The 23,617-nt window shown below is 51.6% G+C and overlaps 1 protein-coding gene across 5 annotated transcripts in view; it reads left to right on the top strand.

Annotated features, from left to right (window-relative positions):
• RASGRF1 (Ras protein specific guanine nucleotide releasing factor 1) overlaps positions 1-23,617 on the top strand; it is an 89,263-nt gene that overhangs the window by 61,510 nt on the left and 4,136 nt on the right. For all 5 annotated transcript variants that reach the window (XM_039491976.1, XM_039491978.1, XM_039491977.1 and 2 more), the window contains 9 exons: positions 787-957; positions 2,104-2,210; positions 3,161-3,273; positions 5,781-5,841; positions 11,954-12,057; positions 13,516-13,600; positions 14,748-14,945; positions 18,446-18,525; positions 23,395-23,512. In XM_039491976.1, the coding sequence (XP_039347910.1) occupies positions 787-957; positions 2,104-2,210; positions 3,161-3,273; positions 5,781-5,841; positions 11,954-12,057; positions 13,516-13,600; positions 14,748-14,945; positions 18,446-18,525; positions 23,395-23,512 (1,037 nt within the window). The remainder of the gene's footprint in view (positions 1-786; positions 958-2,103; positions 2,211-3,160; positions 3,274-5,780; positions 5,842-11,953; positions 12,058-13,515; positions 13,601-14,747; positions 14,946-18,445; positions 18,526-23,394; positions 23,513-23,617) is intronic.

Genomic DNA, 23,617 nt, shown 5'->3' on the forward strand with positions numbered 1-23,617 from the left:
AGATGTTGCGCTCTGGCCTGGTGGATGAGTACGGTACCTTCCTCCCCCAGGGCTGCAATGCATTCTGCAGTGAATGTTCCTGTGATGATGTGAGCTCTGGGGTGACTCTAGGAGCCACGCTCTTTGAGTGTCTTGTCATTAATAGCTCTCCTCTCCTTTCTGAGGGGGTTAGCAACCTGAGCAACAACTGGAGTGTGCTTCCGAAACTCTGTTAGCCAGAGTCCCTCTGTGAAGCCATTCAACCTGGGCTCTGAACTGCAAGGCCTAAGAACCAGTGCTGCATCATCGTTGATGTCTGCCTCAGACGTCTGTGCTGTGCAAGGTGTCCCAGGGAGGAAACAAGGCCTGCATCCCATAAAGGGGTCAGAGAGAGAGTGTGTGTGTGTGTGTGTGACTAGACTGCGCACACAAGAAGTAAGTATTGCATAGCTTTGTGGGAAAATGCCTAGAGAACATGAAAATCTTTCTGTATGTTCTAACCATTCTGCAGGATTGAACAGAGAACTCTATCGTTCAGTGAGATGTTTAATAAAGTCTAGAGGGAGGATAGAATCCTCTCATAAACTCTCCCTTGAGAGAGATTTTTCATTTCTGTAGAACACTCTTGGTTTACGCCCTGCTAAAGCTGAGAAGGTGGCAGTTGTGCAATGAATTTTGGGGATGTTGTTCATGCATTTCCGAGGGCAGCATTTGGTCCCATGCGAAAATGGTTAACTGAACTGGTAAAGGTGAGGAGAGAACCTTTCCCTTCTATACCTGACATTGTTCTCCTGCTTCCTTTTCTAGATTTCTCATTGTTTTCTTATAACAATGGAGTCGTTATGACGTCTTGCCGGGAGCTTGACAATAACCGCAGTGCCCTGTCAGCTGCTTCCGCTTTTGCGATAGCGACTGCTGGAGCTAATGAGGGCACCCCGACCAAGGAGAAATATCGAAGGATGTCATTAGCAAGCGCAGGTGAGGGAAAACACTGCTCTGTAGCTTGGGGCAGGCTGCAGTTATCCCACTTGGAGAGAAACGTGAGCTGCACAAGTGTGGAGTACGGTACAAAGAGTTTATTTATAGGGCGACCGTCACCGCTGTATCTGGTTACTGTTTCCCCCAAATAAATACAGCATCATCCCATATTATTCAATAGGATGCTTCCCTTAAAAAAAAATAGACCAAAGGACGACCCACTGCACATTAGCTCATGCAGCAGCAGCAGCTTCAGTGAACTCCGGCCAAAGAGACCAGTGGCCAGGTGTAGTCGGCTGGCCCTCAGCTTGGGCTTGAGCCGTGGTAGCTGTGAGTCTCTTGCCCCTGGGTGCCCAACATGAGCCCCCACTTGTGGGCAATCTCACTGTTCCCAGCGGGAGTTCAGCTCACTCCTCCTCGAGTCCTTCCCAGCGCCCGATTCACGGTCCCCTTGCCATAGCCTTTAGCAGCGTTTCCCCGGCCCACCGCAGCCCTCCAGGGCCTTCGCTCGTATGCAGCTTGTCAGGTCCGACTGCCTCAAACGGGGCTGAAGGGAAAGGTTAGCAACTGCCTCGGCCTGAGCTCCCCGTGTTACTGGGGCAGTAGCTGTCCCTGTTCCTGGGAAAACTCCCCACCCCCTTCTCTGGCCAGTCTCACCCATTTAAACTCCACTGCTCTAGGTGGAGCATGCTCTGCAGGAATGCCCGTTAGCCTTTCCACCGCAGGGACGGGGGGGTGTCCCACAGCTCCAGCATACAGGCTGCTCACAGGTGCGGTAGCTGGGCACAGTGGGAAGGATGGACTCTGAGAGAAAAGGGTCCCAGACAATTTAGCCCTGTGCAGATGATGCTCAGTCTATTGTATTGTATTGCACCCATCCATTGGCATGTGCAAATGCCAACTCTCCACTTGCACGTGCAGCTTTATTTGCACACACAAATCCAAGTGCTTGAATGCACACAGCTCTCTCGTGTAGCAACCAGAGCCTCTGCCTACAGACAGGTTTAGTTCTCAGTTTACCTTTACCTTTAAGAGAGTGTTAACTGGCCATTCGGGCTTTCTCACATTATTTCTGTTAAATTGTGAATATTTTAAGTAATTCCTAAAATAATTGTATATGTGCTAAGTTATTTGCAATGATTTTAGGCTTTCCCCCTGACCAAAGGAACGGGGACAAAGAGTTCGTGATAAGGAGAGCGGCAACCAACAGAGTTCTCAATGTTCTGCGCCACTGGGTCTCCAAACACTCGCAGGTACTTGGGACAAAGGGATGGTCGCGTCTCTATGGCTGTGTGAGGCAGAGGCTGCGCTGCGGCAATAGGATGAGATTTTACTGAACAATAATGGGACGATGAGCCGGCCGGTTCATTACGGTGAAATTCACCCAGTGCAGAGGGCCCTGTACAGGGCCCACTGGATCCCTCCAGTCCTGAATAGGCCTTATATGGGCTCTCTGCTTGGGGGTGAATGCCACCGTACGCTTCCTGGCTGAGCATGGTGGTCATCAGCCTTTTCCCGTATTTGTATAATTCACACAAGTAGAGAAAAGCTCCCACCTGCTGAAGAGGGGAGGCTGAGGAATCTGCAGATGCAGAACAGACCAGTCCCTGACGTTATGGCAATGTAACATGTGCGGAGCATCCAAAGCAACAGACTCCTCATTGGTTTTCCAACCCGGGTACAGAAAGACAAGGCTGGGTCATAGCAGTGGGCTGGGTTTCTGTGTGCGAGAGAACGGGGTTGTAGGAAGAGTTAGGGATGAAAATGGACTGACGGCTGCTCAGCTCTCTGTGGCACCATTCCCCCTTCTCTCACCTGCCCCTCGATGCTGGCCTGGGTTGTGGCAGAGTGTGGAGCAGCGCAGCCGTGCAGTTTATTAACGATTGTGCCCAAACTCTGCTCTGTCCAGATGCTGCTTATGATGCTAATGCAAAGATCAAAGTGAGTACAGTGCCCTCCCTTTTGAATTCCTCTCTTGAAGAGCTTCTGCGGCACGAGCAGATTGTAACTGACAAGAGGACAAGCTGTTTCTCTTCCTTAGGAGGAGCAGACAGCATGTTCTGTCTCTTCTTGCAGGCAGAGATACCATAGTGATTAATCATGGAGAGGTTTTTAAAGGGAAGTGAGACGGTGAACCTGCTTGTAATGTGCTATAATCTGAATAAAATGTGTGAAACCTTTTAATGGTACATACTTTTGGCAGGACTTTGAAACCAATGATGAACTAAAATGTAAAGTGATCAGCTTTCTGGAAGAAGTTATCCATGATCCTGAGCTCCTGACCCAGGAGAGAAAAGCAGCAGCCAATATTATAAGGTAAAGGCTCATTAGTGGGAATGCCTGTTTTCCCAAAGCATTATGCTGCCTGTTAGCAGCTGCTACCTGCTTTCACCAGGATGGAGGGGGAGTAATATGTTCTCTGAGCTGTTTTACCAGTAATTAGATGATATGATTCAGAAAGCAGACATCAAAGATGGGCCAGATTCTCTGTTCAGTGACACTGCTGTAAGAGCGGCAAGTTACTCCCTGCCCAGACTGAGTTTATATATTGAGATTTGTACAAGCTCCGGTAAAAGAGCACAACCCCTCCACAGCCCTGGGCGCCGTCCGATACTCCACGAACAACATACTAAATAAAGTATCTAGAGGTAGCCAGGTTAGTCTGGATCTGTAAAAAGCGTCAGAGTCCTGTGGCACCTTCTAGACTAACAGACGTATTGGAGCATGAGCTTTCGGGGTGAATACCCGCGTCTGACGAAGTGGGTATTCACCCACGAAAGCTTATACTAAATAAACAGTCGCTTCAGTTCCCCCAATTGAATCAGATAAATAACAACAGCATAAATAGAATAGAAATTAATCACCTGCCCCCCCATGATCTCCAGAGTCCCACACCACTTCTGCCAGTCCCGCCCAACACCCAGCTCCCCACAGGCGAGGGAGAGAGGTGGGACGTGTAACCCACTCTGATGGCTGGTAGCGCCCTGAGGAGGGAGCGAGTTCCAGCAGCCGGAGTAAGTGTCACGACTGGGGCTTGGGTGGTCAGAGTCCGGCGCAGAGGTGAAGCCAGAGTCGGAGATCAGGGGCAGGAACCAGGACGAGTGAGGAGAGCCGGGCTCAGGAGCCAGGCGAGGCGGCAGGTTCCAAGGTAGCAGCCAGCCAGGAATTCACCCAGTTGGCCAGACAACTTCCTGTGCCTCCTTCTGGCTTAAATATTGCAGCTGGCTCAATCGGGGCCGGTCGCTCCTCCAATCAGGACACCTGTGGGCGGTGCTTCTGGTGGGGCCAGGGTTCCATTGGCCACTCAGCCCACCAGTTACTAACCAGCTGCCGGATGGTGGCTGCACAGGCTGCCTGGGGAGCCACAGACCCGGGTTCAAGACCCAGGGATCCTCACCGTAAGAGCTGTTGGCCAGTCCTGCACTGCAGCATGGTGAGTTATCCCTGCAGGGAGTCCTGCTGACCGCAGTGGCACTCTGTGCAGGAGGAGCCGTCAGCACCGGAATACCGGATGGCAGGACTGAGCCATGCCATGGACTCCTTGGCATGCTACGGGCTGCCCATTTCCAACACACCTGCTACCTCTTTTTTTTAACTTGCAATGAAGAGAAGTGGGGGGGGGGGGCTGGAGGCGGGGGCGGGTTGAGACGTGCTGCTGCCTCGGTGCACAGGTGCTCATGCTTAACCTTCTCTGCCCCAGGGACAGTCTCCCGTCAGCCTGTATCTGGAAAGCAGCAGCCCAGCATGCCTTGCTTCCCTGCGCACGAGGACTCGCAGGCCCAAAGCCTTAACTAGGAAACTCTTGGGGCTGGGGGCCAGTCCCACAGTTCCTATCCTCCACGGCTGTCACTGTTCGGCATGTGCTTTGGGAGCATGAGCAGGGCTGTCCGTACGGTGTGCCAGTTAACAACGGCAGCGTGTGGCTCGTCCTCTGTTCAGTGATTGCGCTGACTGACATTAGGACGGCGCAGCTCGTGGTCAGGAACGTGTTCGTTACGCTGAGCCTACGGCCACTCAGCATGTGGCATTCCCACCAAAGTCAATGGGAGGCCATGGTGTGGAATAGCCACATCGACCAGTGGGACAGAGACACAGACCCCACCACTTCCCACAGGCTCACACCGTTTCAGTGTGCGGGGCTAAGTTTGCAGACCCCTACTGACCCCAGTGGGAGCTGGACTTACAGGCATCTGAGGTCGCAATTTGGCGCATTAACTTTTTCTTTTTAAATAAGTACAGTGACAAATCTGACTCCACAGAAGCAGCTTCTTCCAGACTCCTAAAAGTTTCCTCTATCAAAATATCAACGGGATGAAACTCTAAATGTAAAGCTGTGCTCTGGACCAGTGGCTCTCCAGCTTTCTGGACTACTGTACCCCTGTCAGGAGGCTGATTTGTCTTGCATACCCCAAAGTTACACCTTACTTAAAAATGACTTGCTTACAAAACCAGAGATAAAAATACAGATGTGTCCAGCCACATGGTTACTGAAAACTTGATGACTTTCTCCCTTTTACCATATAGCTATAAAATAAATCAATTGAAATATAAATATTATACTTGCATGTCAGCGTATAGTACATAGAGCGGTAGAACCAAGTCATTGCCTGTATGAAACTAGTTTTGTACTGACTTGGCTAGTGCTTTTTATGGAGCCTGTTGTAAAACTAGGCTAATATCTAGGTGAGTTGAGGTACCCCCTGGAAGAGCTCTGTGTATCCCCAGGGTACGCGTACCCCTGATTGAGAACCACTGCTCTTGAGCCAAGGAATCTATACAACCTATTGTTTCAGCTAAAGTAACACTGCTTTTTCGTTGCATAGGACTTTGACTCAGGAAGATCCAGGAGACAATCAGATAACACTGGAGGAAATCATACAGATGGTAAATGCTTTTCTCCCCTCACTTCTTTTAATTACCATCAAGTTGCTGGAGTGAATTACTAATATTCTGCTATGAGACACCAAGTCAGTTTTTGCATAGCCTAGATGTATGTTAGTCTGATCGGCTTGTAACCCCTCCCGCAGTGCTTTATTTGAACTGCCCGATTTGTCATGTAACCCTGTCCCTTTGTGATTGTCAACAGAGATTATTTTCTTTAGGCTCTTTCCTAAGATACGGCTCTCTGTTACCCTGTGAATCATCTGGCGCTAAAGCTGGGTAAATAATGCACAGAATGTCTAGAGAATTTATGCTTGAATGTTTTTGTGTGCCTGTGCTTTGCCTTTGGTGTTAGCTTCCCGTGAATGTTGCACTAGTCATGTTCACTAGCACACATTCATGGAAAGCAGATTTCAAAGTCCCCTGTGCAATGAATTTTAAATTCACACACTCACAAGTACCTCTAGTGGAAGGACTCTTGTGCTCATCCAATCTGGGACAGAAACTATCTAACCAAGAAATACAACTAATTGTAATTGGATCAGAGAGTAAAACAAATGAAAACCTATTCCTAGCACAGATTAAAATAATGGACACACATGAAAAGTTAATCTGCTCGCAGGCAAAAAAAGTCAAATTTCATCCAACAAGTTATTGATTGTGAATTATTGGCATAACTGTACCCAGTGCGATACAGCTGACCACTGTCTCCCCTAGAGCCACAGAAAGGTAATACACACTTTCAGCACAGTGCATGGGGAGCTGGTCACACAACTCTCTTCATGTCTGCAGAATTTGTGTACAGGTTTCACCGGGAACTGGACTGAAATAACAAACCCCCGTACATCAGGGGTTGGCTTTTCCCCTGTGCTGGCGAATCCCCAGACACGTGTCACATGTATCGATATTTGAGTGCTCGTTCTGACTGGGTCCCATTCAGTGTTGCCAGCCCCACACCGTCAAAAATCCTGAGTCAGGTCCCAAACATTATGAGAGTAGCTTAAAAATCAGGAGATTTATCAAAATAATAAATGTTGTCTTCTTTTTATTTGCCTTCTGGCTTCTGGTTCTTTAGGGTTCATTCACTTCATGTTTTCAAGCTTTTCTCTACAATCATGAGGGCTAGAAACTTAACCAAAGAATGTGGAGACTCTTGTGCAGTCTCTTGATCCCAGCAGCTGGGATTTTAAGAATAACACCAAGTGCTGCAAGACTCCCAGTGAACTCCTAAGAGTTGGCAGCGCTGCGTTCTGGATGTTAAACATGTGCATGCACACTCAGTCATTTGGGCTTGTTCTGATTTGAGGTTCCATTTCACCCTAATCATGGACTTGGAGACCAGGTCTGGGTCTGGATGTTGAACTCTGCACCCCTTCAAAGCTCCAGGATGTTCCGATTCAGGGCTCTGGTTCAGGCCCATCTTGAGTTTTCGCCTAATTTTCGTCCCTTGCAGCATTTCCACATTTTGTCACTACTGTAGAATCAAAGAATTAGAAGGGACCGTGGGGTCATCTAGTCTAGCTCCCGTCAAGATGCAGGATTTGTTGTTTCTAACCCATCCCAGACAGGTGGCTCCAGATTCCACAACCTCCTTGGGCGTCTGTTCCATTGTCCCACTGTTCTTACAGTGAGGAAGTTTTCCCTGAGATTTGATCTCAACCTGCTCTGCTGTAGTTCATCCGCCAGGTATTCGCAAACTGAATGTTTTATACATTGCTCTAATACAGGGGTAGGCAAACTTTTTGGCCCAAGGGCCACATCGGCAAATAGAAATTGTATGGTGGGCCATGAATACTCACAAAATTGGGGTTGGGGTGCAGGAGGGGGTGAGGGCTCTGGGGCCAGAAATGAGGAGTTCAGGGTGTGGGGCAGAGGGTTGGGGTGCGGGAAGGGGGGCAGGCTCCGGCCTGGGGTGCGGGCTCTGGGGTGGGGCTGGGGATGAGAAGTTTGGAGTGTAGGAGGGTGCTCTGGGCTGGTACTGAGGGGTTTGGAAGGCGGGAGGGGGATCAGGGCAGGGGGGTGGGGCAGGGGGAGAGGCTCAGGGGATGCAGGCTCCCAGCAGCGCTTACCTCAAGCGGCTCCCGGAAGTAGCAGCATGTCCCTTCTCCGGCTCCTACGCGGAGCTGCGGCCAGGTGGCTCTGCACGCTGCCCCATCCGCAGGCACAGCCCCTGCAGCTCCCACTGGAGCGAGGCCATGCCATGGCGTCCGGGGAGCTGTGTGGAGCAGCCCCCGACCCTGCTCCCCGGCTGGAGAGCCAGAAGGGGGCAGCCCCCGACCCTGCTCCCCAGCGGGAGCTCAAGGGCCGGCTTAACACGGCTCACAGGCCAGATCAGGCCCAGGGGCTGTAGTTTACCCACCGCTGCTCTAATAGCTTCCCAGGTATCAAAGTAGTTCAAGTTCTGTTTATCTTGCAGTGTAAAGTGTTTGCTGCAGCCTCCATTTGGATAGTCTGGCCCCACTTTGGCTGGCACGAGGCCTGCTGATAAGCCTCCTTGACTCTATGGGCACTAGAGATACTCACAGAGAAAATCCACTTTGACATTTTCTTCCTGGAACCCATTTGTACAGAACAATTCCCTTTGGCCTGCACAGACTTTAACGCGCCTCTTGACTCCTGTTCCACCTGGCTGGCTTTTAGCCTGCTGCCGTCAGCGAGGCTGGAGTCAGCTGCTCACTCCAGTGCTTCTGCTGGAGAGGGAACTCGGGTCTAATTCCGCTTGTGTTTGAGGGCATCTCTGCCCATCCTCCTCCCCGTGATGTCTGCTTGCAAGGGGACGCCAGACACCCTTCTGGATTCTCTTTGTTTGCTGGAGTCTTTGGTTTCTGGACAGTAGCTGGGAGGTTCTGTTCCTGTTCTGAGGACAAAGAGCTCTATCAAAATCCACTTTAAAAAACGAATCGGAGAAGGGAGACGCAGCCTGGCATTTCACCCCCACTGCATGTGCAGGCCACTTCACAGCTGCCCCCTTGCCATGACTGATCAAGGTACACAACTCCCTCCTAGCAGCTAGACAAGTGCCCCTCATGCTTCGCACTGTGGATACTCACAGGACTAAGCCAGGGCTAGACGTGCAGAAGCAGCAAAGTACGCCTGGCTATAATTCCCTGAACAGAGCTGGGACGCTGCTCAGAACAAAGACCCTATTACCATTGCATGGCACGCTGTGCAGGAAAGACAAGGCAAGCACTTCCTTTGGCACACGTTCTTCTGTAAGGCTGTGGCCATGGGGCAGGCACCCCTGGCATGCTGGGGGACTGTACGGGGTCTGTGTTGCACATGGGAGCAACCAGGACGAATTGAGCGGTGGCCCCACCAGGCTCTCAGGGGATGCACTGTGCTCGCTGCTCCACAGGGAGCGGGGGGACGTGGCCTGGCCTTGCCTTACATCTCCTGTGCCCTTTCAGGCAGCTAATACCCAGGAAGGTGTGAGCTGAGGGCACAGACTGTTTTCCTCAGGGAGATTCAGGCAAGCTGCCATGCAGAGGACAAGCAGGGACATGAGTGCTGTGCACCCCACACAGTAGCCAGGGGCACAGCAATCACCGGTTTAGAAATCCCTTCTCTTAGGCTGAGGCCCCAGCCAGGCACTGACCATGTCTCTAGCCTGGATGGCTCCTGGCACAATCTGTTCCTCACTTCCTTACGGCCTTGACAGTTCAAGTTACCCAGTCTGCCAAATCCCCTCTTGCCGGCTGCTGGGAGGATAGAAAATCTGCTTGTTTTCTGGGGGAGACGGAAGCTGTGATGGTCTGTGTTTTCCTGGGTTGCCAAGAGCATGTGCCTCAGCTGGCTACTGATCTCCCTGGACCTGGATTAAAGGGGACGACAGTGTTACAGTAGGTCTGAGGAGGCAGCGTTCAGGCCTGGCTCTGGATTAGGTAGGGGACATGGTTCAAACTGTGAAGTCTTGTGACCAGTCGTGGCAACATTTTGGGGCCAATTGATGGAATCTCACTGTTCTGAGCTGCCAACCATTTTAGCCCAAAGCAGAATCGGAAGATAGGTGCTCTCACTCTTAGAGCCACTGCAGAACCAGACCCAGAGAGGTGGGTTTGCTTGCCAGGGATTCAGATCTGAACCGTGTCCCCTAAAACGTGCAGGGGTGGGGATATGAAATTCCAGTTGTGGCTCATCTCAAGTTGTAATGCTCTGGGCTGACTTCTCCCATCAGTCACACTGGTGCAGTCATCTACTGTTGCTTTGCTTGGTGGAGGCAGTGGGGAATTTTTGTGCTTGTTAGAAATGATCCCATTGGCTCTATATAACCTGGAACTAGTATTTTTAAGCTCAAGCACTAGCATCACTATAGATCACTCGGTAAACTGGGTGCCAGTGAACAAGATGCATTTCAGCACGACAGCTGTTAAGTCCTACATCTAGGGACAAAGAACGTCGGCCACACTTACAGGATGGGGGACTCTGTCCTGGGAACCGGGGACTCTGAGAAAGATTTGGGGGTTGTGGTGGATAATCAGCTGAGCATGAGCTCCCGGTGGGATGCTGTGGCCTAAAGAGCTAATGCAGCCCTGGGATGTATAAACAGGAGAGTATCGAGCAGGAGCAGAGAGGTTATTTTCCCTCTGTGTCTGGCACTGGTGTGACCGCTGCTGGAATCCCCTGGCCAGTTCTGGTGCCCACAGTTCAAGAGGGATGTTGATAAATTGGAGAGGGGTCAGAGAAGAGCCACAAGAATGATTTAAGGATTAGAAACCTGCCTTGTCGCGATAGACTCAGGCAGCTCAATCTGCTCAGTTGACTGAAGAGAAGAGCAAGGCTTGGCCTGATCCAGGTCAGTAAGTATTGATGACAAGGACGTCGGGTGAAAAGCCAGCCGTTCACAGGAATTAATGCTCCTTGGTTTGCTACATTTTAACATTTAAATGATCTAAATGTAAACGTTGATTGCTTGTATATTCTCACACGCAAGTAGACGATTCCGTAATTAACCTGAGCAGATTCTCAGACATTGGTAAAGTCGCCCTCTCACAAATCCATCTGCCTAGGATGGGTTTTGCTTCTATTAAAGCCAATGGCAAAATTCCTATTGACCTTATGGACACAGGATCAGGGCTTTGTTTTAGGGCCACATTCAACAGTCGATCCCTGGTCAACAAAGCACTCAGGTATGTGCTTAGTTAAGCTGGATGGGGTGGACGTAAGCCGGTGTTTAACTGCTTTGCTGACCTGGGGCCTTGGTGTCACCAGCCTAGCAACAGCAAAGAAGCTTTTGCCTGGAAATTCCTGGGGCTGTTCCAAATGTGGGTAGACCAGACAAGAAAACAACCCAACTCAGAGACTCCATGTTCACACGCGCACAGATCATTTGAGCCTCAAAGAAAACCAACTTCCAGGACATTATGGACACAACTGGGCTCCTCTTCCTCTCTCTTTTCTACCTAAGTGTGTCGGTGTAGTTCACAGAACACCCGCTACTGCGTATTCATGACCCCGTAGAAAGATCTGTGGGTCAGGGCACCACAGACAGGGTATGGTTGCTGGTAACTAAGGCTGTGTCTACACTACATCATTTATAGCGCTGCAGCTGCACTGACGCAACTGTGCCGCTGCAGCATCTCTGGTGAAGACGCTCTAAGCTGATGGGAGAGAGCTCTCCCATCGGCTTAATAACTCCTCCCTCCACCAGAGGGAGCTCTCCTGACGACATAGCGTTTACCTATCACTCGGGGGTGGAGTCGCTTGGGGTGAATTATTCACGTTATTGCATATTATTACTGATCGATTGATTTGATTATTACTTCATGTTATACCAAAGTGATTTGTAATGTAGACGTAGCCTAGGAGTGTGGTGGTGGACCCTTCGCCCACACTGGTGAGCAGTTACTCACACACGCAGTCCCATTAAGAGAATGGAAATACTCGTGTGAGTAACTGGCCAGTGTGTGTAAGGGGATCACAATGTGGCCTTTAGATGATGCTTGCTGCATAAGCTGCATTCTTATTTGTTTCTGGCTAATATAGCAGGGCTGTAACATTTCGGGGAGCTGTATTGGCTCTGATATTCGTTTTATTTCAGTGCACAGATTGCAAATGATCCTTCATATATCCTTAACTAACTCATCCTAGTAAAACACGTGTTGACTCTTTAATTTAGGCTGAGGGAGTCAAAGCAGAACCCTTTGAAAATCACTCCGCTTTGGAAATAGCAGAACAGCTGACATTGTTGGATCACCTGGTCTTCAAGAAGATCCCGTATGAGTAAGTATTGACCGTTCTCTGGCATTACACTCTGGCACCTCTCCCAGCGCCGGACGGTTGCTGGTTGTGATGTTCACGTCTACAGCATGCTGATACAGGCAGGATTCGCCTGCAGCATAGCAGAGCCTTGTACAGACTCCAGGACTGTCACTGTATATAAATGCCCCTCGCTGGGGTGCGCGGGAACTGGGACTCTGGGTCATGGTTCTCCCCAGGACTCCCCCCAATCTAGGAGGGCAGTGATCTGCCTTTAGCACGTCGTGCTGGCCGGCGTGGCTGGTGGAAGGCCCCGGCTCAGCTCCTGCCTACCCAGCCGGGTGGAAGGGGAAGTAGCAGTGTTGGGGAGGTGCCTGCGAGCTGGGTGGCCTAGGCAGATGAACACACTCCCCTGCTGGCATCACGAAGGCAAGGCCCTGTCCTGCCCTAAGTGGGGCTTTTCCAACCAACCCCCCCACCCTGCACGTTCACGCTGCTGCCAGCTGCTGTCAGCACAGCTCTGCTGTCCACCGCCAGATGCTGAAATGGGCAGCGGTGAGTTTTCCCATGAGCCAGCCCTGCCTCACCCCTCCCGGGGCTAAGGGTAGCCATGGAGCTGGTGGCCCTTCTCGGGCATGGCCTGTGGTCCCCGCCCCTCCCAGAGTCACTGGTTTCTGGGCAGGCCGCTCATCCAAAGCCAGCCGGGCCCGGTGGTGTGCCAGTCCAGTACTGATATAAAACCGGCCGCGGTTTGGCTGGTATCACTGTGGATGCACAATACCTGCCCTCTTGCAGATGCAGGAAATTAACCTTCTTCTAGCTCAGTGCTCCAGGGATGACTTAGAGCCAGGGGCTCTCAAAACGATCAAAACTCCCCGTCCCACCTGTGCCACAATCAAAGGAAGTTCTGTAAAAGCCAGGGCCGGCGTTAGCGGGTAGCAAGCCGGGCAGTTGCCACCAGGCCACAGGGGCCCCCACAGAGCTACATTGCTCAGGCTGAAGTTTCAGCCCCGGGTAGCGGGAGTCAGGGCCCTGGGCTTCAGCCCCATGCAGTGGGGCTTCAACTTTCTACTCTGGGCCCCAGCGAGTCTAATGCTGGCCCTGCTTGGTGGACCCCCTGAAACCTGCTTGTGGCCCCCCAGGGGGCCCCGGACTCCTGGTTGAGAACCACTGACTTAGAGAACTGGGGAGAACTTCCTTTCTAACCCTGCATGTGATGAGTTGTGAACAAGTATCTCTGTCTCCAAGCCTCTTCTGTCATTGGGCCCGGGACACCGCTGAGGCTGACCATTGCCTGGTTTTTCTCTAAATGAAGGAAGGCAGCTTCTTCCCGTACATCCGGATGCTTTGTTCCAAAGGGTGAGAGCCCTCCTGGTGACAGCTCGTTCCCCAGGGTATTTCGCAGGCACTGCAGGTTATGGGGAAGAGTCAGTGACCCCAGGGAGATGGAATAGAATTGATCCTGGATTTTGTAATTTGCAGAGAGTTTTTTGGGCAAGGTTGGATGAAGCTTGAAAAGAACGAAAGGACTCCTTACATTATGAAGAACACTAAGCACTTCAACGATGTAAGTACAGCGCAGGCAGGCAGGGATATCGTGGTGCAGGTGGCATAGGAGGAGTCAAGGCTTGTGTTGCAGACCCTACATCTGAGATTTACTAGGGTGATCACCCATTTCTAGGGTGATTTCCATGGTGGGAGACAAGGCTGAACAGAATCCCAGTACAATGTGCTGATCCGGTTCACTTAGAATGGGCCAAACCAACCCCCAGACCCAATGCAAGGGGGTGAAATCTGAATCCAAATTTCCTCGTAGTTCGGCTTGTTCAAATCTGGCTCATTGGAGAGGGAGATCTGAGCTGAAAACTTGGGCCCAGGGTTTGGGTTTTGGACTCATCTCAGCATAAAATATGTCGGAACTGTGTTATTACCCAGACCAAAGGAAATGACCAGGGAAATACAAACTGAAAAGCATGGGCCAAAATTTTCAAATTTGGATGCTTGAAGTTCAGCTCCTAGAGTGAAATCCCTTGGAGTCTCAGGCAAAACTCCCTTTGACTTTGGGGCCCCAGATTTCCCCCTAAATCTGTATCTGGATTCCTAAATCCATGGCCTGCTTTCAAAGTGCTTGGCAGCCATCGCTCTGCCCTCTGAAAATGAGGCCTCTGATCTAGGGGCCGATGTCTGAACATGTTAGTCAGTGTATTCCCCGTATCCATCAGAAAGAGCCTGAGCTCCCTCTCTCTATGCCTGTTTACAGGCCAGCTGCAGGCCAGTCGAAAATGTTGATACAGGCACTTAAGCATGTGCTTACATCCCGTTGACTTCAGAGTTAAAGTTAAGGGTGTGCTTGTGCTCTGCTGAGGCAGGGTCTCTCTGAACATTTTGTAAGTGGATCACAGCTGGTCCATACATGTACTGTTGGTTACCGTCTTTGTGAATTCCAGGAGGTGGCAATAGTCAAATTACCGTAATGAATGAGATGCCGGAGTGGTGGATGTCTCAGAATGTGTTGCTGCAGTAAAGCTACCATGCACTTAGCACCTTCTGCTATGAAAGTGCTTGCAGCAGAATCCGCCATGTTCCTTCCTGTGGCTCTCACTGAGAAGGACAATAAAGGAGTGTCAGGGTAAAAGGTCTGCAATGAATTTAGTACAAGCCCTGCTATGAAAGTGTTCCTGACACGCTGGACTATAACCTGTATCTCCCTGCAGATCAGTAACTTGATAGCTTCCGAAATCCTCCAAAATGAGGATGTCAGCGCCAGGGTGAGCGCCATTGAGAAGTGGGTGGCTGTGGCAGATATCTGCAGGTGTCTGCACAACTACAACGCTGTCCTGGAGATCACCTCCTCCCTGAACCGCAGCGCCATCTTCCGGCTCAAGAAAACATGGCTCAAAGTATCCAAGCAGGTACATAGTTATAACCGTTATTTACGATGTGTCTCGCCGTAGTGCCGGGGAGCCCATCGTGGCCCAGGACCCATTGTGCGAGGTGCTGTACCAACGCAGAACAAAAAGCCCCACGGAGCAGTGCTGAAGTGATTCTTCTTACACATGGGGTGTGATGAAATGGTGTAAGGAGCCACTGTGAACATCTCCATTTGAGTATCAGAGGGGTAGCCGTGTTAGTCTGGATCTGTAAAAAGCGACAAGAGTCCTGTGGCACCTTGTAGACTAACAGACGTATTGGAGCATGGGCTTTCGTGGGTGAATACCCACTTCGTCAGACGCATGTGGTGGAAATTTCCTGCATATTTATACCTGCCTCTGGAAATTTCCACCACATGCGTCTGACCAAGTGGGTATTCACCCACGAAAGCTCATGCTCCAATACGTCTGTTAGTCTATAAGGTGCCACAGGACTCTTGTCGCTTTTTACATCTCCATTGGAATGATCTAAATAAAAACCCAGGGAGTAAATAGATTCACGCTTTTAGATCATTGCAAACAGCCTAACTTCTGTATTATCGTCAGGTGACCCTTTCACCCCGGGGACTGTTCACGCTGCAGGAGTACACTTCTAAGGAACGATTGCTGCGTCACGGCTAACGCTGGCATTTGGACTGGCCAGTAAGACCAGTCATTTCAATTGTGGAGTTGGAAAGTTACCTCTGTGGGTTAATGTGTTTGTGTTTGGAATGGGGGGAGGGGTTCTCAGGTGCACCGTCTGGCACCCCAGCCAGAGCTGAACTTTCTGAAGCAGAGGGAAGGTGAATAAGATTGAGATTCAAAGAGCAGAATGCAGCATGTGCTGTCTGGAAGCTCACGGAATCTTCTCCACAGGATTTGTGTGCAGTCCCAGAGCATACCGCTGCTCCTGGAACGAGTACACCGGACCCTCGCTAGAATGCGCGTCTATATAGCGCGAATTCGCATATAACGCGGTCGTGCCCATGGATCCCAAATTTAACTACTTTAATTGCAGTTAATTTTACCACGGTCCCCGTTGGAATGCGGTCCCACACATGGATCCCAAATCCCGCGTTCTAGCAAGGAGCCGGTGTATATATCTTCATAACCAAATAAAATAGCAGCAGCAGCAACCACAGCAGAAATGGAACATCTGGACTCAGCCGGTTGACATCTTCCCCCAGGTGCCAGTCGCTGGAGCGTAGGCTGACATGGTGCTGTATCCACTTCTGTTGGGGTGACTTGAGATTTACTGAGGAGGATGGTAAATGGGTGCTTGTTGCAACACGAAGGTGATCTGAGCATTACTGGGCACGTTCTCCATGGAGGCAGGCTCAGTGTTTTCAACAGAGATGCCTGTAAATCTCTGAGAGGACCGCAGAGTCCTCACATGTAAGTTTGTCGTTGACGCTGACATGGCAAAGCCGAGAAGAAGCTGGAGGTCCAGGTAAAAGCTAGTGTTCCTAGCTGATGAGTCAGGCGGAAAGCAGGGTTTGCATGTGGGATCCTTCTGCCTCATCACAGGTGGAAAATCATCTGTACTGAGCTCAGCTGCGGACAGTCGTTCCGCCAGCCTGACTGTATAACACTGTTCCACTCCTCGGCTCGCTGCCTCTAATCGGGTGAACAGACACTTCCGGGCTCAGCCCATGACTGATTGCAGACAATCAGGATCCAGCACTGAGCCTTGGGCTGTGCTCACTGCAGGTGCATGTCTCGCACTGTGATTCGCGTAGCGACATGGCCATGGCTGGTCTCGTGCTGTCTGTTGTGCACACACAGGAGTCAGCTCCATCGAGCCACAGCAATGGAGGAAGCTGGAGTGAACTGGGGGTGTTTTACAGCATTTCCATGGCCAGGGAGCCAGAATAGGCCCTTTCCTACCCAGCGCAGAGGGTGTTGGTTTGCATGCCCCATATCCCTGCAGGGCCAGGTTCTCGGCCCATACCGCGAGGAGTGCCCCGTTCCACAGTTAGTGTGAGTACGAGCGTGAGACTCCGGCTCATAGCAGCAGTTTAGATCTGGTGAAATCAGGCGCCTCTTTCTGGCCTGTTCCCTGGTCTTCCTCTCTTCAGTGGGTCTTTGCCGGCACTGATGCCCACCGGCAGTCAGCCGAGGGCCCGTCTCCGGGCTCAGGCACGTCGCTCTAGCGGGAAGGTGAGAGCAGATGTTTTAGCACTTCGGGCTTGTTTCCATGTAGTCATTGCTTGACCAGCCCTCAAGATGGCCGCCAGGGTTAGCGCACGGCACAACGTCTGTTTGGCTGGTCAGGCTTTGCATCCCCCGGAACGGCGATGACTCCGCTCCAGATGAAAGGTGAAGGGACGAGCTCCCAAAGCACCGACTGCACCAGCTGCCAGGCGAATACCGGATTGACTCTTGGGATGCGTCTACATTGGAGCTGGGAGGCGTGATTCCCAGCTGGTGTAGACGCACCCACACTAGCTCTGCTCGAGCTAGCCTCTACCAATAGCCATGTAGCCAGAGGAGCACGGGGGTGGCTCGGGCTAGCCATTCAAGGACCAGCTCAGGGGAGCAGCTAGCCCGAACGGCCGTCCATGCTGTCCCGGCGGCACGGCTGTGTGTAGGCACTAGCCTGCGTGGTCTGGGAATTACAGCTCCTGTGTAGACATACCCTTAAACAGCTCACTTCCATTCGCTGTCCCAGGCCTAGAGCCTCATCCCGCCACACGGCCAGTACATGCACTAGGGCCAAGAGGACAGGGCTCTTCTCCCCGCAGCCGGGCAGACCCACCTCCCCCTCATGGAACCTAAACACCCCATATGCTGGGGCAATCCCACGTGGCTCCTCCTGCCGAGGGGTGCATTGTGCTCAGGACCCTCCATGCCCACAGTGGGGAAGGGGAGCAGGATGTGTGCATAGGGCAGAGAGTCTTAACCCGTGGGCTGCACACAAGTGTCCAGGGGTTGCAAGCACCGTGCCCTTCCCATGCTGCGTACTGCGGGGTGGTGGTCCCAGCTAGATGGGAGGGGAGTCTTAGGATGGAAACGGGGACCCTGGTCAGGAAAGAGGCCAAGAACCCTATCCCTGTAAGTCATGACATTGCATATCCTGCTGGCCCCTTTCCATCACAAGGTCTGTTTCCGTGCAAGTTGTCAGCTGCAGGAGCCTTTTGTGTCTTTGCAGTGTGACTCGGGAACGACGTCTCTGCCTCGCCTGGGCTCAGGTGGGGAGTCCAGATGGACAAGTCAGCAGTGCAGTCTCCTGTCAGCTCCCTTTGTGCTGTGGGTGTTGTGTTCAGGGGCCCCTCCTGCTTTCCCTGCTCCATGGGCGTGGAGGACACTGAGCAGGCTGAGGCAGGATAGGGGGTGACCTTTCGGAGGGTCTGCCCCGCCGCACACAGCTCTGAACATTTCAAATGAAGGGCCAAGCCCTTGACTGTCAAAGGCTTCAGAATCACTCTTGCTTCTGCCCCTGGGAAGGGTGCAGCTTTTCCCAGGGCCCTTTCTAACTCTGACATGCTCTTCATTCCCTGCAGACGAAAGCTCTGATTGATAAGCTCCAAAGGCTGGTGTCGTCGGAGGGCCGGTTTAAGAATCTCCGAGAAGCTCTGAAAAAGTAAGTGACGCGTGACTGTGGTTGTGTGATTGTTGCTGAAAGCCTGTTACAGATGGTTTCCGACAGGCAGCTTGCCCGGGTTTCTTACAGTACCTGTGTCCTCCTGAAACACCCTGGGGACCCAGCCTTGCCCGGGGACAGCTAACACAGGGCTGCAGATGGGACTGGGATGTCATTATGCCAGTGCACGTGTTCCCATTTCCTACACACGCCCTCGGGGGAGAGAAACAGCCCCTGGAAAGGAGCTAAGATGACACCCGCAAAAGCCTTAATGTCAAGGACAGGAAGCGTTTTTCCATAGATGCATGGAGTTGGTGGCCAGAAGTGACCATTAGATCATCTAGTCTGACCTCCTGTGTAACGCGGGCCCTTACATTTCACCCAGTCACCCCAACTGGGCCCAGTAACTTGGTTTGTCAAACGCATGTTCCAGGAAGGCTCCAGTACGGATTGGAAGCCATCAGGAGAAAGAGAATCCGCCGCTGGCATTGGGAGTCTGGTCCATCACCCTCCCTGCTAAACATTTGTGCCTAGTTTCTGGTTGAATTTCTCTGGCGCCAGTTTCCAGCCTTTGGTTCTGGTTCTGCCTTTCTCCGCTAGATTAAAGAGCCCTTTAGTCCCCAGGATTTTCTCCCCATCAAGGAACTGATACACTGGGCTCAAGTCACTGCTTGCTCTTCTTTCTGATAAGCTAAACCGATGGAGCTCCTTAAGCCTCTCACTGTCAGGCATTTTCTCCAGCCCTTGACAAATGCTTGTGGCTCTTCTCTGCACCCTCTCCAATTTTTCAACATCATTTTTAAAATGTGGACACCAGAGCTGGATGCAGTATTCAGGTATCGGTCTCAGCAATGCCACATCCAGAGGTAAAATCCCCTCTTTGCTCCTGCCACTCCCCTGTTTATACAGCCAAGGATTGCGGTAGCCTTTGTACCACAGCATCACACTGGGAGCCTGTGTTCAATTGCTTGTCCATTGTGACCCCTCCATTCTTTTCAGAGTCACTGCTCTGCCCTGACCCCATCATTATTTACCAGTCCACCAGCCTGTGTGTCAGCCGCACATTTTATTAGCAGTGATTTTATGTTAACTTGCTGCATAGCATCAGGCCTAGAATCAATCCCTGCAAAGCTCCATGAGAAGCATCCCCAATCGATGCTGATGCCCCATGGACGGCTATTTCTTGAGACCTGTCAGCTGGCCAGTTCCTAATCCATTTCACTGGTATGGTATTGCTCTGATATAGCACTGATTTGTATCAGACTGTAGTGAAGTGCTAAGGCCAGTGCCTTACAGAAGATGGAGTATGTTATATCTGCACACTTACCTTTATCCGCCAAACTTGATTTCATTCTTTGATGAGATTACGAGTTTATTTGACAAGAACAATTTTTTTATAAAACCATGTTGATTGGCATTAATTATATTCCTGTCCTTTGATTCTCTATTAATTGAATCTGTTACCAGTTTTTCCATTATTTTACCTGGGGTGAATGTCAGGCTAATCTGCCGTGTCATCCTGCTTGTCTTGTTGAATAGTGTCACGAGATGAGTACTCCTCCAGTCTCTGGAATTTCCCCAGGATTCCAAGATTTATTAAAAATGGACAGAAATGGGCCAGAGAACACCTCAATCAGCTTTTAAGAGTCTTGTTTGCAAGGTATCGGGGCTGCTGATTTAAAAATGTTTATCCCCAGTAGATGACATTTAATATCCTCCTCAGTTATTCGAGTAGACGCCACTGTTTATTCCACGTCGCCACACACACGCTCAGCTGCAGAGCTTTGCCTAGCAGTACCTAGCGGGGTGGCGTTCGCCCCGTGGTCCTACCCCCTCCCCTGCTCTGACCCCCCTCGGTTCCGCCTCACAGCCCGTGGCTAGCACCGGAGCTCTGTGTGGTGTTTTCACCTCTTGTGTTCGGTCTCAGTTCTCGGAGTCTTTGACTCTAGAGAATAGCTAGTAGTACCCTCGGTTTAGTTTGGTGTTAGCGGTTGGCTGCCCTGTGTGATGCCCTCACATCGTCCCCAGCAGTGATCCTCCCCGAGGGGCTCGCCATGCCTCACTGAGGGACACGTTACGGAACGGCGCTCCGTCTGCAGGTCATTCACCAAGAGGACTTGGGTGGTGCGAGACTTAGGGCTGAAGCAGCAGCTACTGAGCGGCCCGGAGGCTTGTTTCGGCACTGAGACCCTCGTCTGATTGGCCATCGCCTTCGGATCCGGCAAGGGCTGCCGTGCCACCTGTGGGTCTGGGGTTTCCCCAAGAGGAAGAGAAGTCATTCTCCCTCTCTCGTGCGGCAAGGAAGACCTCCCACCCTAGGGCTCGGGGAGACTCTCCCTTGTCTTCTAACGAGGCATGCAGACCCGCGCTGTACTCCTTCCGCCACGCGGGATGGAGCGGGCCATCTAACCGCTGCCCAGCACCACACTGAGACCAGCGAGAACCCGGACTGCCCTGGGGCAGTACCAATGACATCGGCATCAGCCCGACTGTCTCCATGCCGGTGGCATGTCGGGTGGCATCAGTCCTGCTTTGCCTCTCACTCCCTGACTCTCCACTGGGTCAGGAGTTTTCTGGTGCCGTAGCTTCTACCACTTCATCCTCTGTTGTGCCCTGGGCACCTTCCAGCCAGGTCGTAGCGCTGCCGGGTTCGTCGGCTCCACAGCTCGTACCACTGTGGTCCCCAGATGCTGGAATTGAGGCTGACCCTGTGCCCTGCACCGACAGCCCCCTCGATGCTGGTCACCCTGCGTCGCTGTCACTGCCCTGGCAGCAGATCCCCTCGTCGAGCTCTGTACCGCCCTTCGGTGCCGGAGCCTCTTCCAGTACCAGGCCAGAGTGCGTCTCGCTCCTACCACCAGTGCAGAGCCCCCCATTCCTCACGTGCACCGAGGCTGCCCCACGTTGGGCTTCAGACGAGTCTGATGGTTTGCCCACCCCACAGGCGCTGGCTCCCCTGTGTCACCAGAGAATCTCCAGGACTTTTCGAGATCCAGACCAGGGTCGTTCTTTCCATCATCATCACCCGATAGGCACCAGACCATCCTCGGATCACCGATGGTACCAAGATCAGCGTTGTTCCCACAGTCGGGACAGGGCCTCTTGGCCTGGTGCCTACTGGCCACCAATGCCTGCTCCATTTGCCCAGTGGGCCACCTTGCGCCTCGGTCCGAGAGGGCCCTGTCTTCAACCCGCTCCAGAGTGAGATCACTGGTTCCATTGCTGGCTCTCGTTCCCAAACCACGGCAGCTACAAGCGAGTGCTGAGCTTGTTCCCGCTGGGCCTGCAGGGCCAGGTGGTTCAGGGACAGGATCCGGTGCTGGCGCAGGAAACCTCTTCTTTGGCCTCTCCGGACGACTCTACCATGCCAAGCTCCTTCCCTCCCTTTGCCAGGTTGCCTCTTTGTTTCTTGAAATGTGGCTGAAGTGGATCTATCATCCGAACCGTCATCCCTTGGACAGACTGCTCCAGCTTCCTCTGCTCATGGCAATGTGTGTCAGGGCATCCCCGTCGCTCGGTACCTGACAACCACAACTGTTGTCACCTCTGGGGTTGTTGACAGTTCGAAGCCTGTGATTGGAACAGGAAGTTTCTCTGCACATCAATGTCCTCTCTCCTCATATGGTAGCTGTTCTATACCCCCAGTCATTTTTGTTGCCCTTTTCTGAACCGTTTCCAATTCCACAGTATATTTTTTGAGATGGGGCGAGCACATCTGCAAACAGTATTCAGGATGTGGGCATACCATGGATCTATATAGAGGCAGTATGATATTTTCTGTCTTATCTATTTATACAACAGTTGGAAAAAAACCCAGAAATTCTGATTTCTGCATCTGTGCTGCTAAGGGGGTGGAGATAGGAGGAGGCGATGGTCATTTTAACACTGACATTATTAGAAAAGAAGTTGTGAAAGTTCTTTCTAACCTTTTGCTAAAGCTCTCGTGGACTCAGGAAGGCGTCTGCTGGGGAGGGCGGGCTCTGAACCCTCCCCTTTCTGCTCCCTTTAGTAGGGACCCTCTCCAGCACACCATTCACCATGAGACTCCCGGGGGGGCCAGTCGTGAAAGTGGGCGTGGGAGGACTGCAGGGACAGACTGTCGACGTCCCATCTTCTTGCTGTTAGGGAAGAGTGAGGGGACCCAGAGGCGGATTGAGTAGACGGGCTTCTTTAATGAGGTGCTTGTTCCCCTTGACCGAATTGTCGAGTAAGCCCTGAGTTAATTGCCTCACGCTCGTTTATCTAAGTTACTAGGTAAATACCCACATTTACTACAACCCCCCCCCGCCCTTATTTGATCATATAAACGCCCATCTCATGAATATGAATAGCTATATACTGAATACGATTATACCCGCCCCAGTGTAGTGTTTACAGCATTATGCATATTCTACAGACATTTTTACCTTGAAGATACATTTCTTTGCAGTAATTGGAGGCACAAGTTCCCGTAATCAGCAGTTCAGAGGGGAGGGAGGAAGGGGCCATGACCCCGAGCTTGTTTCTGTAGCAGGGAGAGGAAGGGAGGGGGCGATAACACTGCTTTACTCAGAGCATCCTTTAGATCCCCACATTCCCCATGCAGCTGCAATGCTGATCAATCCTTAACAAGCAGAAGGGAAGGGAGAGAAATTGCACTTTATCTGTCAAGTGCAGAAACGGTGCCTGCCCGTGCTTCTGCCCTCGAATACCATGCCAGCATCCCAGCCGTTTCCCAGGTCTCGACTTAACCCTTACATAGCCCAACAATTGCGTCCCGGAGACGGCTGTTTTTTCTCACAGCTGATTGAAAGGTTTTTCTATAGTTTCTTTAAAAAAAAAAAAAAAAAGGATGATTTTTTTTCCCCTTTTGTCTGATTTGCTTTTCAGTTGTGACCCGCCCTGTGTCCCTTACCTGGGAATGTATCTGACCGACCTGGCATTCATAGAGGAGGGAACTCCAAATTATACCGAAGATGGCTTGGTGAACTTCTCCAAGATGAGAATGGTGAGTTCCACGCTGGGGTAACTTCTCGGGGTGAAATAAAGGAGAGTTTGGTACAACCCAGAACCAAACCCTAACCCTAACCCAAACTACAACCCAGTCCTCCAG

The sequence above is a fragment of the Mauremys reevesii genome, linkage group 10 (assembly GCF_016161935.1).
Source record: "Mauremys reevesii isolate NIE-2019 linkage group 10, ASM1616193v1, whole genome shotgun sequence".
Taxonomy (NCBI): Eukaryota; Metazoa; Chordata; order Testudines; family Geoemydidae; genus Mauremys; species Mauremys reevesii.